Raw genomic sequence first — 16,090 nt, 5'->3', positions numbered from 1 at the left:
AACAACCAGGAGCAAAAACTGTGTTTAAAATTCCAAATTTCTAATGTTGCTATGTAGAGCCAGTCCTCTGTCATAACTTCCTCTTCCTCCCCTTCCTCTTCCTCCCATCCTTCCTCCTTCTCTTCGCCCTCTTCTTCCTTCTCTTCCCCCTCAGACTGTTTAGTTACAGGCAAACCACAGAATTCCAGGGCTTTGAAGATTATGAGAGAAATACAAGTCCCTACCAGGAAGAGGAAGACAAGAGAATACAATATTCTCTTTACATGCAAATATCCTCATTATGGCTGGTAAAGAAGATATTTGTATGGAAATTTATGTGTTTTTATATGTCATATATTCAGTCTGCCTCAGAAAACAAAAGGCCCTTTTGCTCTGGAGGAAGGGAAAATGGAGCCTGTTCTGCGGAATCCGTCACAGCCCTGCACACGGGGCTGGGACCAGAGTCGAAGGCCTCCTGCAGACTACTCTCCCAGCTTGAGAATGGGCTCCATCCAGTATGACTGGCCTGAAGTTCCTGGGGTTTTCTGACCAGCCGTCTCCCCTAGCTCGTCCCCATGGAGACAGAAACTTCCCATCCCCACAGCATCGGCTTGCTTGACAGTTGGATTTCAATATTTCAGAGGGAGATGAGGCTGAGTTTCGTGGCCTGTTGGAAACTGCTCTCAGAAAGAGGATGTTATTTCTTTTTTAGGCAGGGCAGAAGGATGCATTTTCATTCTATCGCTTCTCTCCCCTGGTCCATACCGCAGGGTGGGCAGGAAAGCACACAGTAGGATCACAGCTCCAGTCCCCACAAATAAAGACGTCTGCAAAGATTCCCATTCTAGGACTCTCACTTGTTGTTTTTTTTTCTCCCTTTACAATATTCAACACTTTCTTTAATTCTTTAATTAAAGAAATCTGACTGGCGGGGCCACTGGTCCCTGGGCGTTCTCTGAAAGGAATAACGGCACCCCTAAAATCCATCCACGCTTGGCAAAAGCCAGATGAAAGCGATCTCGGAAACCCCAGCATCCCTCCATCCAGGAGACGAAAAGGCTCGGCCGCCGGGCGCCATCTTCAAAAAACACAACAAATTGCTCTGGCGCTTTGATTGCAGGCATGTTTGTTTTCTCTCTCTAACTGTGTAACAGGAAATTTGGCAGTTCACCTTTGTAAACCATTTGCTACTGCTTTACGCGTGAGCCAGATGGAGCCTCTTTGTTTTAAGAAATTAAAAATGAAGAAGGAAAAAACGTAAGCGGGGTGGGGGGGTAGGAGGTGAGAGAGGGAGGTAGCGCTTATCTTTACCTCTCCTTCAAACCTCCTGCATAGACTCCCCCAAGTCCTCACTGAGATCACACACACACACACACACACACACACACACACACACTGATTATTTGTATTTGTATTGGGCACGAAAAGCCAGCATCTCTTTTAGGTCCAGCAATCAGTTGTATCAGAGAGACAGAAACCTGTCCGTGGGGTTCCTGGCATTGCACACCAGAGATATGGCTCAGGCCCGCAGTCAGAGCACACTGAACAAGGTCATCCATCAATCATCTCGTGGGCTCGGCTCTAAGGAGGACGACCATAGAAGCCGGGGACAGAAGGAACAGCAGCCCGGACAGAAGACCCACTATTTCTGTGAACGTTGAAATCTTAGGAAGGAAGGACTTTGGAGCGGTTGTCTGACCCTAGTGTATTTTTCAATGATCAGGAGGCGCCTTCTGACCCAAGAATTGCATCTGGAAATAAGATTATTTCCCTCCTCCTCCCAGAGTTTTCTCGCCTGGGGTTGGTGCGGTACGGAGGAAGATAATGAAAACGATACCTTATCCAGCTACGTATTGCACTACAAGCTCTTTACACAAATTAACTTACTTATCATCCACACAACTCTGTTGAGTAAATATATTTGTGTCCCCATTTTTAAAAATAGGAAAAAACTTGAACGGACGTCAGGGGAAAAGGGCTTTGTGGTCACATGGCTTCTAATGACGGCTAAGCATTAGAACATAAACACCGGTAAGATTAAGGCCCATATCCCAGAATTCTCTTGTCAGCCTCAAAATCTTCCAATATGGATAATTAGACTTTGGGGGTGTATTTGAGGACCTCAAGCAAGCGTATTTCTGCTTGTCATTTTTTCTCAAAAGAGTAGGGAAGGGAGAATCATGCACTCATGGGGTATTATTGCAAAGCACCGCATAGCTACGGTACGAGCTGTTCTTTGAACATGATGGTTGTGTCTATCTCGTAGCAGTGAGTACGTAGTTTTCCCACAGAGTTCTGGGTTTTTCTTTTTCACTGCAATCAGTAGCCTTTTTTTTTTTTTTTACTTCATACATCTTTAGAACCGAAGACATATGCTTCCAAGCCAGCTGGCTTCTGCGAACAGCCGGCCTTAGAACTCAAGGAGAAGGAATTAAAGGTGCCTGGAGTGTGGACATTTCCCATTGACTTTTCCTTCCTTAAATCTGCCCTGGCACCTACAGAAATGAGATGGGTTTACTCCTGAAGCGCTCCCAAGAGTAAAGAGTGAAAGGTCATCGCTGTTAAAGCAAGGGCAAAGAAGTACTATTTGGATTTGTGTCACTCTTCCGTGTTTTGTTCTAGCCTAGGAGCCAATGCAAAGGCCCACTGTGCACATTTTGGTCACATACAGTTTTCCAAAACTCCAGTGGAGCCAACAGAGACCAGCTTGGCATAATTAAATATCCAACCCGCACAGAAAAAGAGCAGTGAGCCGTCCGTTACTTCATCGATACAGCCATAAATCTGAGCCCATCAGGCAATCCAGCAAACCCCATTACACAGAGCACAAGGCAATTAAGTGGTGCCAGCTCCAGCCAGCCTCTAAGAAATCTATGACCCATGGGCCCCTTTAGTAACCACACCAATGTCTCTCTTGGAAATGATGGGCGGTGGGGAGGGGAGGGCAGAATGGTCAAGATGCTAAAGAAAGACTTCACTTTGATATTTCCTGGCAGTTCTGCCCTGGCCATCAGCTGTGGTTTTGCTAATATCTGCTTGCTTTTCTTTTTCTCTTTTCTTTCCTTTTTCTCCCTCCCTCCCTCCTCCCTTCTTCCTTCCTTTCTCTCCCTCCCTTCTTCCCTTCCTTCCTCTCTTCCTCCCTCCCTTCCTTCTCTTTCCCTTCCTCCCTCCCTCCCTTCCTTCCTTCCTTCCATTGAGATGGAAGACTTTTGCAAACTTTTTGCCTAACTGGACTTGAACAATGTCACCTTGATCTTTATCCTCCCAAGCAGTTTCCCTTTTCTATGTCTGGGCTGAGAGGCCTGCTAGGGGAGCTATCCAGTTTACCACGGAGAGGTGAGGCACTTTCCCCAACTTTGATTGACTTTGTTTTCCTGTGTGCTCATGATGGTTGCACACTTGTCATCCTTTGGTTGGAGCGTGAACAAGTCACTTTACAGACATAAAAGGAATTTCTCTGAGCCACTGTTAAAATGAAATTCCTACAGTGGCCACTTGAGTTTTTTGTTTGCTTGTCTTTGTTTGTGCCTGTCCTGGGGCTTGAACTCAAGGCCTGGGTGCTGCCCCTGAACTTTTGTACTCAAGGCTAGTGCTCTATTACTTGAGCCACAGCTCCATTTCTGGTTTTTGTTTGGTGCTTAATTGGAAGTAAAAGTCTCAAGGCTTTTCCCGATAGGGTTGGCTTTAAACCACTATCCTCAGGTCTTAGCCTCCCCAGTAGCTAGGATTACAGATGTAATCCACCAAAACCAGGGCTTAAATGACCAGAGTGAGGATGTCAAGCAAGGCCATCAGGACCATCCAGCTAGATCTGATTGGTACAGTCCTGCCTACATCAAATTCTCACCTCTTAGTCAAGGCTAGGTTCCGTGTCTTACAATGGGACCATTTGTTCCCTTTGCAACCCCAGCATGCAAGGACTGACAAAGCAGCCATCAGTTAACCTCAGAGCAGGTCCCTCACCAGGCCCAGACTCTGCCACAGACCTGACTTTAGACTTACAAGTTGCAGCACTGTGAGAAATAAGATATAAGTTCCCTGGTTGATAGTATTCTTTTGTAAACAGACGAAGACAGCCCTGCACATCCAGATAATTATCTCTCTTGCCTCCTATAACTAAACTATTTTCCTTGCTCATTTCCCAAGTATAAACTTTTCTTTTTTAAAAAAATAATTTTATTTCCCAAGATAAGGTCTCAGGATGTAGCTCAGATTGGCCCCAAACTCAACAATCATTCTGTCCCCAGCCTCTCAAGTGCTAAGATTACAGGACTGTGCCTTGATGCCCAGCATAAATATTCTGTATTTTAGAAGCAGCTGCTTCCCAATCAATTTGTTGGCATTATCCAATAACCCTGGGGTCTCAAGTTGTACCCACATTTCTCCTTTTTTGGAGAAGTGACATTCACAGTCGTTTACCCATTCCATGGCAATAATAACACAGTCAACGACCCATGGAAGGAGTCTCACACGACTGGGTGGAAAGGAGACTCAGGAGAAATAGAATCCTGTTGATAGGAGGTAGATAAAGGAAGTGAGAGTGGGCATGAGGCTCCTCCTGATGAGAACTCTTTTCCTAAAGTCTAGCTTGACCTCCCTCTAAGGTTTGAAGCTGACACGGTGTTTTGACTCCTCTTCTTCCTGACACCATTAAATCGCCTGGTCAGCAATGTACTAACCATCGTTGCTGGCCTCCTTCCGGTTGTACCTCACATCAAGACCTAGCTTTGGAACTAAGAGGATCCTTACCACATTCACAAAGTCAGAGTTCTGAGAATTCAGGGTCTCCTGACTGAGGTTAGATTAGGCACTGGACTGAGAGGTGTTCAAATGTAGCCCGGAGTGGGGCTCGACCGGGAGTACATTTGGGCAACCGTGTGGACGTAAATGAGTCTGCCCTGCATGAAGACTGGGCACCGATGCCAATAGGAAAACAGAATTCACAGTCACTGCAATGCACGGACAGAGTCCCGTCTGACATCCCGGAGGGAAGGGTGACTGGCCTACAAAAACAGCAATAGGCAGTTATATGAAGATGCAGGAGTGACCCAAAGGTGACCCCTGAGTGCCTGTCTGGGCATGCGTGTGTAAATATGTGCACCGAAGTGACAGGGTTAATGGACAATGACAAAGACACGTAAGCCAGGCGCTAGCTCTGCAGCCGGGAGAAGCGGCCTTACCCTGTAGTAATCTGTGCTGTAGACATCTCTGGACATGCCGAAGTCTCCGATCTTCACCAGCAGGTTGGCTCCCACCAGGCAGTTCCTGGTGGCCAGGTCGCGGTGCACGAAGTGCTGCGAGGCCAGGTACACCATGCCCGAGGCGATCTGGCTAGCGATGTGCAGCATCTGCGAGAGCCCTAGCTCGCCCTTGGCCTGACGCGGCTGGCCGTCCACCAGGATCATGGCGTCCGGGCCATGGGCCCTGGAGGTAATGGGGAAAGGAGGGAGGGAGCAGAGGGAATTCAGGCCATGGAGGGGAAACGCCCTGGTGCTTCCCAGGCCTCTGGAGCGCCCTCACAGAGACACCGCAGGTGACTTTTTCCTTTCCTGCTTGCCCAACATTATGTTAAGGGACCTTGAGATGTGGCTAAGGAAGAAACTCTGAAAACCAGATCCCTGACTAAGATTACTGCCATCATAAACTCTGACCTAATAAACACTTACCGTATGTCAGGCCCTGTTTCTGATTGCTTTGAATGTTCTCCGTTAAACCTTCAATTTTTAAATAAAGAAATAGAGCCCCCCACAAAGGATCGAACCCCCTTTGACCTCCACCCCAGCCCAAATAACAGGAATCTCAAAATAGTTCATCAGGATCCAGACTTTAAAGCCACACCCACCACTGACTGGGAAGGAGAGCCACCCAATGGAACATCAAAGAGGCTTAAAACAGGATCCAGGCTCCCCTTCCCCCCCCCAGGATCCTAATTGGCTATGCGGAATTCATTCATTTGCATTTCCTATAAGCTCTCATTGCTGCTGACAAGCAATTCCCTATCCTAACAGTAATTAGTGGGGCGCTGTGTTAACCTCCCTGTTTAGCACTTGGGGGAACAGGGAAGGAGGGAGAGACAAGAGGCTCAGGGAGCCCCCGCCACTCCTCTGTTCCAAACTAAGGTGTGTGTTTGTTATCTCACAGCTTGGACCATCGCATCGGTCACTTTTAGTGCTCCCTCTCTTCGCCAGGAAGTGCAATGAGCCGTAACCACACCCAGGGCCTTTATTTATGAAGCCATAGGCCAACGAGCCCTGCTGTACAGCCAGGACTCGGCCTGCTTTACTGCTTCTCCAATTTCCACTGAAAGGCGCCGTTAACTATGAACACACTCATTTTATTATCTCCGGGTGGGCTCTGCGTACCTCCCACCTCAGAAGGATGGCCGCAGTCTGCCCCTTGGAGATGGGAAAGTAGGCAAGACCAACATGGTGAGGGTCCTGGCTGCTGGCATTTAGGGAGAAGAGTTGATAATCCAGCTCCCAAGGAGGGCTGGGGTGCCCACCTACCCCCTGGGGCTAAGGCATTCCCGAGAACTCAGCTTTGACCAGCAGCCCCCAAAAGAACACACGGATAGCATCCACTGGGAAGGCCTAATGGGGAGATCGGGCCACAGGGCCTTGACTTGGAGAGACCGCTCGGTGCTGCCTTCAGAGGACCCCCAGGAGACTCTCAGAGAGGCCACAGCACCCGGGCCTTATGCCTCCCTTTGGTTTCTTCCCTTCCTACTTTTGGCCTCTTCCTCACCTTGCCTCTCCGCTCACTTCCCAGGCTGTCTCTTCCCCTTCCCTCTGATTGGGTGTGGCAGGGACACCAGGAGACTCGCAGGTCCCTCTAGCCCCCTGAAGAGGTCGGGGGGCGGGGGGAATTAAGGCACCGCCGGGGCCCTGAGCCCAGGACTACTGAACACAGAGCAGAGTGGATTCCCACAGCCTGAGACCCGGGTTAGACATCGGCAGTGCTGGTTCCCAGTGCGCGTGGAACACACGGAAGAGGGGTGGGGAGGGCAGTCCTGACTGACTCACCGGAGGAACTTGTTCAGGTCTCCGTGCTTCATGTACTCGAAGACCATGATGAGGGGGTCCCCGTCACCGCACACCCCATAGAACTTGACGATGTGCTCGTGCTGCAGGTTGGTGAGGAGCTCGGCCTCCCTCTGGAAATCCTTGCGGGCAGCCAGGGTGGGGTCCTTCAGCGCCTGGGGCCATGAGACACAAACCATCAGGGGGTGGGCAGCTCTCTCCCGCCCTTCTGGTGAATCTCTCCGTGCCAGACACACACTGCCTGGTTCCCAGGGAATACGGTGTTCAGCCAGTATTGAAAGGCAATGAAGTCAACCCGGAGGCCCCAGGGACTCCCTGTTCCCAGGGTGCACATCAGAGGCACCGGACTCGGCATGGCAAGGCCTGGAGCTCACCTGTTCCCACCTGGGAAGCCCGGAGCCTGCCTGCGAGTCAGCCCACGTCCACACTTCCTCAGTGACAGACATCTTAACCGTGAGCGTGGACTCGAGCCACCCCCCCCCCCCCTGGCCAACTCAGGTCAATACCGAAGGGCCATCGAGGGGGGTGATGGTTCAGTCTGAGGCCAGGCCACGCCCCCATTCCAAGCGGCCTTCCCTTCCCCTCCCCTGAAAGTGTGGAAGGTTTTACCCTCATGCCCCTCTCCACCAAAATAATGGCATACCACTGACCAAAAAATAAAATGGTGAAAAGGTCAATGGTCCAAAGGGTGAAAACACTTAAAAGTGTTGGGGGGCAGGTAGGAAAAGTGGGGGACGTGGACAGTGAGAAGAACTGCCCAGACTGTAAGACAGGCCAAGGAGAGAAACAAAGTAGGCGACCCCTTTCCCGAGTTCCATGTGTTTTCTTTTGCTGTTTTTGTTGTCAGCTTTGAAAGCTTTGCTCTTGCTAAGCAAAGTGCTCCCCGGCTGAGCTAGGCCTCCAGGCCTTTGTGTGTGTGTGTGTGTGTGTGTGTGTGTGTGTGTGTGTGTGTGTGTGTGTGTGTAGACACTTGTTAAGTGCACAAAATAAGGTCTTACTTCTTGCCCAGACACGTACCTAGACTGTGGTCCTCTTATTTTAAGCTCCCTGCCATAACTGGGGTGACAGAAGTTACACCCTCATGCCTAGCACTCTCCATGAAGATGAAGACTTGTGGATTTTATTTTCCCCACCTAAGCTAGCTCGGAACCTCCATCCTCCTGCTCTCGGCCTTTCACATCTAGTATAGCAGGTGTGAGCCACTGTTGATGTTTATGAGACCTCTGTCTCCGCACTCTGCACTTGACGCTCCGGGGCTTTGGGAAGCGCCCTGAGAATAAAGGCCTAGACTGTAGTGACCACCCACAACTGGAATGGGAACATTTGCAAACCAGAGTCACGGAGAGAGACGACCAGCCCGGCTCCCGGCCACAGCCCCGAGCTACATGGTTTGGAGTGTGGGTATAGAATAACTGAGAGTGATTTATTTATTTTTATGAAGAAGAAAAAGAGGGGAAAAAATGGAACCCAGCATGGGTGGGATGGGAGGATGTAAAGATTTATGTTGAACTCTGGATTTATGAGAAGGAAAAGTAGAACAAGTTTGGGGCCAGCCAAATGGCCTTCCTCCATCTCTAAATCATTGTCTCGCACAGCCCGGATGTCAGGGGCAGCTCTGAGGTGTTTCCGTTCTCAGCCTTGAGCGGGACCAGCCCTCGTTCTTCGCACTGGCACCCCGCACCGCCGGGCAGAAACTGGGGCCTCCTTTGACAGAGCACAAAGCAACTGCTGTCTCTTTCGGTCTTGTGCACCCCTTTCTCCTGCTTTCACACTGGCTTTCCCGGCTTTTGGGGGGGGGGGGTCAAGCTTGAAGATCTTATGTAACTGGCCAAGTGTGGAGTCCAGAGACACCGGGGTCCAGAGCGGCAAGTGGCCCCAGACCCCAGGGAGTGACGCAACTGGGGCAGGGATGACAGGAGAATAACGAGGAGGAGAACTAGGCCAAAGGCTTTCTTGCCCTCTTGGGGTAGCAGGGGCGGGAGGTGGGGGGGGCGGGTAGCAAGCCCACATCCAATCCCTGCTTGGTTGCTAGGGAACGGCAAATGGGTCACCAGTCAGTGGCTCAGGATACAGCTGGTCTTTATCCCAGCCACCAACTGTTGCACAAAGAAGGTCTTGACGTTGGGGATGCTCTCAGCCGGGCCCTCAAACAGAATCTGTCTATCCGTAAGCAAAGACGAGAGCTGAGATTTGCCTCACAAGGAAAAAAGAAATCACTTTTTCCGGCTGAGCCCCCTTAGTTCGGGTCTCTCATACTAGCTATTCAGGAGTCTGAGATCTGAGGATCCAGGTTCGAAACTCCCTCAGGTAGGGAAGATCTGAAAGCTGGAATTCCTCCTAATCTCACGCCAGTGTCTGGGTGCTAACAGCCTGGCCACACTCCCTTCTGATCTTCCAGTGTCTCGTTCACCACCCTCCCCCCCCAACCCCAGCAGGGGCTTCCCAGGCTGCCTGCCCAGCTCCCTCTATCTAGCTCCACTCCTGAGAAATGGCTGAGTGACTTCCAAGCCTGGACAACTCATCCTGCAGAGCCACTGAGCCAGCGTCTCCAGAAATGAAGCTGGACCTCGCTCTCTAACTTGACACCCGCCACTCCAAGCACAAGCAGCCTCAAGTCCCAGGGCTAGCTCCTGAACCCAAAGGAGGCTGCTTCTGGCCCCATGGACACTTCATCAGAACAAGGTCCTCCTGGTTGTGTCTGAGAAGGCCAGGTTGGTACAGGTCCCCCAGTGGGGAAAGCAGGTAAGGCTCTTTCTCCGCCCCCCCCCCCCCACCCGCCCCAGTGCCACCTGCTCCAGGATTTACCTTCACTGCCACGAGCATCTTGTCCTTGGTGGGGCTGAGGTTGTAGCACTCGGCCAGGAAGACCTTTCCAAAGGCCCCCTCCCCCAGTTCTCGCTTCAACACGATGTCCCTCCTCTTGATGTGCTGGACATCTGCGGAGGGGGTCAGAGCGGAGGCAGAGCTGTCAGTCCTGGGCGCTTGCAGGGGGAAAGCGAGGACTCTGAGTCCCCAGCGGGGAAAGCCATGGAGACGGGCATTGCTTTGTGATAGAGTGTGACCCAGGACTGGATCTCCGCTCTGCCCCTGGTCAGTCCTGACCCACCACCAAACCACAGCTGAAAAACAGACCTGGAGGTTGTGCGCAGGGCCTGGTAGAGGGGGTGGCAGGCACCAGGCACTCTGGCACAGGTTTCTCCCTGGGTGGACTTGCCACAGAGGCAGGTCCTGACACAGTGGGTCTGCCAATCGACACTCCCGACTGGCATCCTCGCTTTCAACAGTGAGGCTCACAGGGGAAGGGTTGAGAATCCGTTTGAATCCTGATCGCACCTCCTTGCCTGTTAATTTCTGTGTTTTGAATTTGGAAAGTTGTTGAGCTCCAGAGCCTTCATTTCCTCATCTGTACAGTGAGATTAGTAACAATCCCTCCTGGGGCTGAATTCTTACGGTGACTAAATGAGATAATCCACACAGAGAGCTTGGCCTAGGCCCTGGGAGAAGCTAGAGTCATGCATAGGTATGTGTATACATGCACATACACACACACACACACACACACACACACACACTCCAAGCCCAAGCCCAGGTGTCTTCTATGAGGTGCCTGGATATGGTAGAAACTACTAGGTAGCAGCTAAAATTATTTCAGGAAATAATTTTATTTGTCCAATACCTATTTACTGAGAGACAGGAGAGAGAGAGAGAGAGAGAGAGAGAGAGAGAGAGAGAGAGAGAGAGAGAGAGAGAGAGAGATCACCACAAGTAGCAAGTTCAAAGCCCATGCGAAGAGAAGGGTTGAACTAGCTCTGCTAATTTAGCTACCTAATTAAAATCTGTCTGCCAGAAGAAAGCAGCGCAGCGACCTCAGCCCTCCCACCTCTGGAAAGAACATGCTAGAAAGAATCGTGCACACAGTGAGCAAGTGATGAAAGGGAGCCAGCCAGAGATGGCTCACTGACCTCCGCGCTAATTGTTCAACAGGCAGAAGCGCATTAAATACCTGTATTAACATTATGCGGGGCACCGCGAGGCCAGGAGAAAGAATTGTCTCCTGGTGACCTTGTTGAAAGCTGAAGGCTGAGGGCGGAGGACTGCGGCAAACTGTGGCCCCTTGAGGAGCCTGGTGGCAGAGGGCAGCGGCCGGAAAGTTTGGCTGACCATCAGAGTGGGTTTAGGGATGGCGTTTCCCAACCTGAGCCCCATGTCCTGGAGTTACCCGGCTGGCTTGCCTCGCAACCGTTTGTAGAGGGGAAGGCAGGCAGGCTATCAAGTTCTTCTCCCCGGCGAGAGACAGGCCAGCAGGCTGCTAGTTGCTCGTGGCTGCTTCTCTCTGGCCACAGGATGCTAAAGAAGCTGACACACACTTCTGGGTGATACGCCCCACCCCACCTCACTTCTTCCGTCTCTCTTCCCTGACATCTGGGGAATGGTATTTGCAGGCCCTGAAGGAGCAGATGAAACCATCTCCCACTGCGGGGAGATGGAAGGTCAGGGCCACTCTGAGAAGGCCATCTTCTGGAGACTGCTTCAGTCACTCCCAGGTGACCCGTAATGATGTGGCCCCTGCCAGGCCCAGATCCTGGTGCAGCCCATGTGGAAGGGCTGGGGAGGGCCGGGAGCGGGAGGCCCTTGGATCAAGACACTGGGAAACACTCCTGAAGGCTCGGCCACCTTACCCAGCTCCTTGAGTCTCTGTTCCTCATCTGTAAAATAGGTGTGAGGGAACACGCCAAGTTCTACCTCCCAACTGCCTGAGCTTCTGCATGAGGAGGTCTGCAGATGGGAAAGTTCTCCAAGTCACAGGTACAGCAAAACATCCCATCCACCATTATCTGTTTTATCTTATAAGAAAGCGATACCAGGGCATCAGGGGCTCATGCCTGTCATCCTAGCTACTCAGGAGGCTGAGATCTGAGAATCACAGTTCAAAGCCAGCCTGTGAGCCTCTTAACTCTAATGACCCACCTAAATACCACAAGTGGAGCTGTGGCCTAAGTGGTAGAGCACTAGCCTTGAGCATAAAACCTCAGGGACAGCAACCAGTTCCGGAGTCTAAACCCCAGAACCAGCACCACAAAATAGGAGGAGGAGATGGGGCAGGGGAAGGGGAGGAGGAGGAGGGAAGAGGAAAAGGAGGAGGAAGGAGAAGAGGAGAAAGAGGAGAAGGAGTAAGAGAAAGAGGAAGAAGAGAAGGAGAAAAAAGTAAAATAAAAAGGCCAAGTCCGGTCCTCATTCCGTGGCTGGAATCCGGAGCATAAGGACACAAAAGCACAGCCAGGTCCTTGAGACTCCTTCAGCCACAGACCCCACCAGAAGACCTTCTCTCCACTGCAGACTTGAGTGGTGTGTCAGAATCACCCCAAGTCTGTCCACATGGACCACTCGTGTTCAACCGCAGAGAGTCCAGCCCAGGAACAGGAAGCATTGTGTGGGGTGCAGAACTAACCATCTCAAGAAAGCTGTGGCCCGCACCGCTTAGGATTTCTAACACAGCTGTGTCCACCTCACCTCCGGAAGGCCAGGAGGGGGCAGGGGCCCTAGACTTACCTTGAAGCCCTTTTTCTCCTCCCTAGCTGAGTGGCTTGAGCTAAGTTCAGCCTCCTCCCAGAGCCTCCACTGCCCATCTGGATGATAGAGATCCTGCCTCCCTGACCTTCTTACATTCTAGAGTTGTCTCTACACAAAGGCGCAGTGACATTATCTATTTCCCCAGGTGCCTAACTCCAGCTGAGAACCGCGTGACCTCGGCAGCTTCTCCCAGGGCAGGGAGCGGGGGAAGTGGGAAGCTGGGATGGGCATCTGGCTCTTGGACAGGGGGAGTCACGTGAGAAGGGCTATGGGAAGGACTCCACTCCTCTTTCAGCTGTGGAGTTTGGGTTACAACCTGGAACCCTTCCTTGTCCTCACCCCCCCCCCCACCCCTCAGCAGTAAGGCTCTGCGGGACTCAGGGCAGCCCAGTGGGAGCAGCCTTCCCGGAGGGGTTTTCCCAGCCTTCCCTTGAAATCCCAGCCATTGAGAGCCAGGCAGTGACTTGGACAGACATGAGTCTCCTTGCGCAGAGCTGTGAGCAGGGACCCCAGCCCGCGAAAACTCTCCTCTCGGCAAGCCAATGCGAGAGGCGAGCTGGAAGCCTCCAGCAGGACAAGGTCTCTACCCTGGATGTGAATGAAGATGGGTCTTTTTCAGAGACATGGGAGGTGCCCAGTGACTCTGAACACAATCACCTTGGCCCATCCTCGTTGTCTGTATAGCAAGGATTGCTCCCTGTGTGTGGTTGGTCAGCCATGGAAGGAGCAAAGCATCAGAAGAAGGAACGAGGAAGCAAGCCAGACTCCATTCCACCCTCCTCTAGGAGGAAACTGGTTCCTGGCCCAGGTCTGCAAGGTATCCATGGCGCTTTGGCAAGGAAAGGCTGGCTGGGGGCCAAATGCATGGGGCAAATCACTTCTGCGTGGAAGACGCCAGGTACCAAAGGAGACCCGAGATCCCCAAAGTGCCATCATCCAGTAGCTTCTATCCCAAAACTACTGAAGAAGAAGTAAGTGGGCAAAGAGCAATCATAGGGACAAGTTTAAATCTCACCTTGACCCAGCTATCACAGGTGGAACACAGTCGCAGGTGACTTTCCAGATTCACAGAGGTCAACAGTAGCCAGGTAAAGCAGCAGCATTCTAAGGAAGGGGGTGGGAGCTCCCCTCCCGGGTGTTGAAGCATGAAGCTCTGGGGATGGGGTGTGGATGGTGAGATGAGGGAGGGCCGTGCTCTGCCAGGCCCTGGGGAGGGGCTGGAGTGAACCATTTCATTGCTGACATCCACACATCTATTTGCATCTCTGCTGCGCTTATTTTTAGCTCTCCTAGTGTTGCTCAGAGCTGCCTCTGGTGAAGCCATCTGACCCGCATGCCAAAAAAAAAAAAAAAAGAAAGTGATGGATTTTCCTAGGATGAGGAGGCATCAATCTCCTTTTACTGCCTGGCTGGCCAGCCCAGCACAGTCTGGGTCACCGGGCGGAGACATTGGGATGTGGGAACCAGAAGCGGGCTGGGGTGGGGGTGGAGGGATGTGTGCACAGCCCTGAGAAGACCTCCCAGGCGCCAAGAAGAAAACGACCACTGGGAGAGGATGGGGGGCTGGTATCCCATGCTGAGGGGGGGCGAGATAGGTTCTGGGACTTTTGCCTCTGGTTCTTCCCAAACTGCCTATGTGAAAAACCATCACTACCCGGCCTGAATCAGAGGAAGGCCCCTGCACACGGCCGCATCTCCGTTCCCACACAAGAGTTCCACCAGACACAGGCAGAAATGAGACCTTCCACACTTCGGGGAACTGCTCCGAGAACCCTTCCTCTGCAGCAGAGACCATGACTCCATGCATGTGGGATTCGGTTCTGGGAGGCCTTCTAGACTTGGCAGCATGCCGGACCTCAAGTAGAAGCTCTTATCTAGCCGGAGCCCCAAGAGGACAGCCGCAGGTGGGGCATGTCCCATGTCCTGCCTCTGTTGAGCTGGGTGAGGTGTATGTCGAGGAAGACTTTTGCTGGACGATGTGCTGCGAAGAGCACAGGCACCCTGGACAGTCCGGCAGAGCTGGGTGAGAATGGACTGCTGTCAACTTCATCTCTCCATTCTTGGAAGAAGGTGGGTTGGGAGGTGGGGGGGCAGACCTAAAGTTTTCAGCTTTGCTGATTAGGGAGGAAGCGGAACCAAACAATCGTCCTGCCAGAAGGGAATCTCGGAATAAAGCCAGGTCCCTACTGGAACTCTTGACTTTGCCTCTTCATGGCTGTGCTCTGTCCTCTCCTGGCCCATGGATTCTTTTTTTGTTGTTGTTGTTCGTTTTTGTTTTTTTTTGCAGAACGGGCCTCATGGAGTATGATTAAAAGAACTGTTACAAGACTGATGTCAAATTTTCGATAACAGAGATGACAGGACAGTTCTACCGCGGGGGTATATTTCATTTGTTTATTTATATTTTGCCAGTCCCGGGGCTCAAACTCTGGGGCTTGGGTGCTGTCCCCAAGTTCTGTTTTGCTCAAGGCTAGAACTCTACTACTTGAGCCACAGTGCCACTTCTAGCTTTTTCTTTTTTTCCTGATTAATTGGAGATAAGAGTCTCACAGACTTTCCTTCTTGAGCTGGCTTCAAACCACGATCCTCAGATCTCAACCTCCTGAGCAGCTGGGATTATAGGTGTGAACCATCGGCACCCAACTAGAAGGATGGATATTTAATAAAATGCCATTTCTGCGAGAGAGCTCAGCCTGTGTTGTCCAAACACAATAGTGACTCAGGGGTGGGGTGGGGGGGCTTGAAGACAGATGATGATTCTCTCCAGAATGAAAATGGCCTGAGGCTGCTCAGGGGTGGACCAGCAATGACTTTTGGGGGGTCACCAGTCACCCGCCCAAGGCTGCCCACCTCTGCCTTTGTCAGAGTCTAAAGGAGTTTGTGGGAGGAGGTTGGTCAGACAGCAGCGGAATAAAGACATCTCAAGGCAGAGACAGCTACCTACTCAAGGCTGGTATTGAGCGGCAGACAGGAAGCAGATTTCCCAGGCTCCCTGGTTATAAATTATGGCAATCCTGACTCTGCTGTACGACCAACTGCGAAAACCAGCCTCGCAAAGTGAGCATGCTCCCTGAGTCCTACCGGAGGCTCCTCCGCTGAGGCCCCAGTACCACGCTGGTGCTGCAGTTCATGATCAGCCCGAGGAAGGCTGCGTGCGGGCCCCGCTGACGCTGTCCTTCCACGAAGGCTGGGGTCTAACGCCTGAGAGGCAGGACCCTGGGTGTAGTCCATAAGGGCTGGACCCCACCAAACCTCCAGGGGAGGGAAGGGCACTGGAGTGCCTGGTGTCAACGGGTTAGTTCTCTTACCGAGAACTCTCAGGTTGTTCCCTGGAGACGCCACTCCTCCCTGCTCTCATCTTGTTCAGTGAATCATCCCTTGGGTTCCTATTAGTAATAACGATCACTGCCATTGACTGGGCACTTACCCCGGGTCAGGTGCCGGGCTAACTACACGATACGCTCCATCTCATCCATCTTCACAGTTGAGGAGCCTGGGGC

At 51.9% G+C, this 16,090-nt stretch overlaps 1 protein-coding gene across 2 annotated transcripts in view; it reads right to left on the bottom strand.

Annotated features, from left to right (window-relative positions):
- The window catches only part of Ntrk3 (neurotrophic receptor tyrosine kinase 3), a 235,323-nt gene that overhangs the window by 26,539 nt on the left and 192,694 nt on the right, over nucleotides 1–16,090 (bottom strand). For both annotated transcript variants that reach the window (XM_048329451.1, XM_048329452.1), the window contains exons 13-15: nucleotides 9,825–9,955; nucleotides 7,002–7,174; nucleotides 5,160–5,403 (exon numbers count right to left, since the gene is read on the bottom strand). In XM_048329451.1, coding sequence (XP_048185408.1) covers nucleotides 5,160–5,403; nucleotides 7,002–7,174; nucleotides 9,825–9,955 — 548 coding nt within the window. The remainder of the gene's footprint in view (nucleotides 1–5,159; nucleotides 5,404–7,001; nucleotides 7,175–9,824; nucleotides 9,956–16,090) is intronic.

Source organism: Perognathus longimembris, chromosome 20 (assembly GCF_023159225.1).
Source record: "Perognathus longimembris pacificus isolate PPM17 chromosome 20, ASM2315922v1, whole genome shotgun sequence".
Taxonomy (NCBI): Eukaryota; Metazoa; Chordata; class Mammalia; order Rodentia; family Heteromyidae; genus Perognathus; species Perognathus longimembris.
This window is presented reverse-complemented; position numbering and strand designations above follow the sequence as displayed.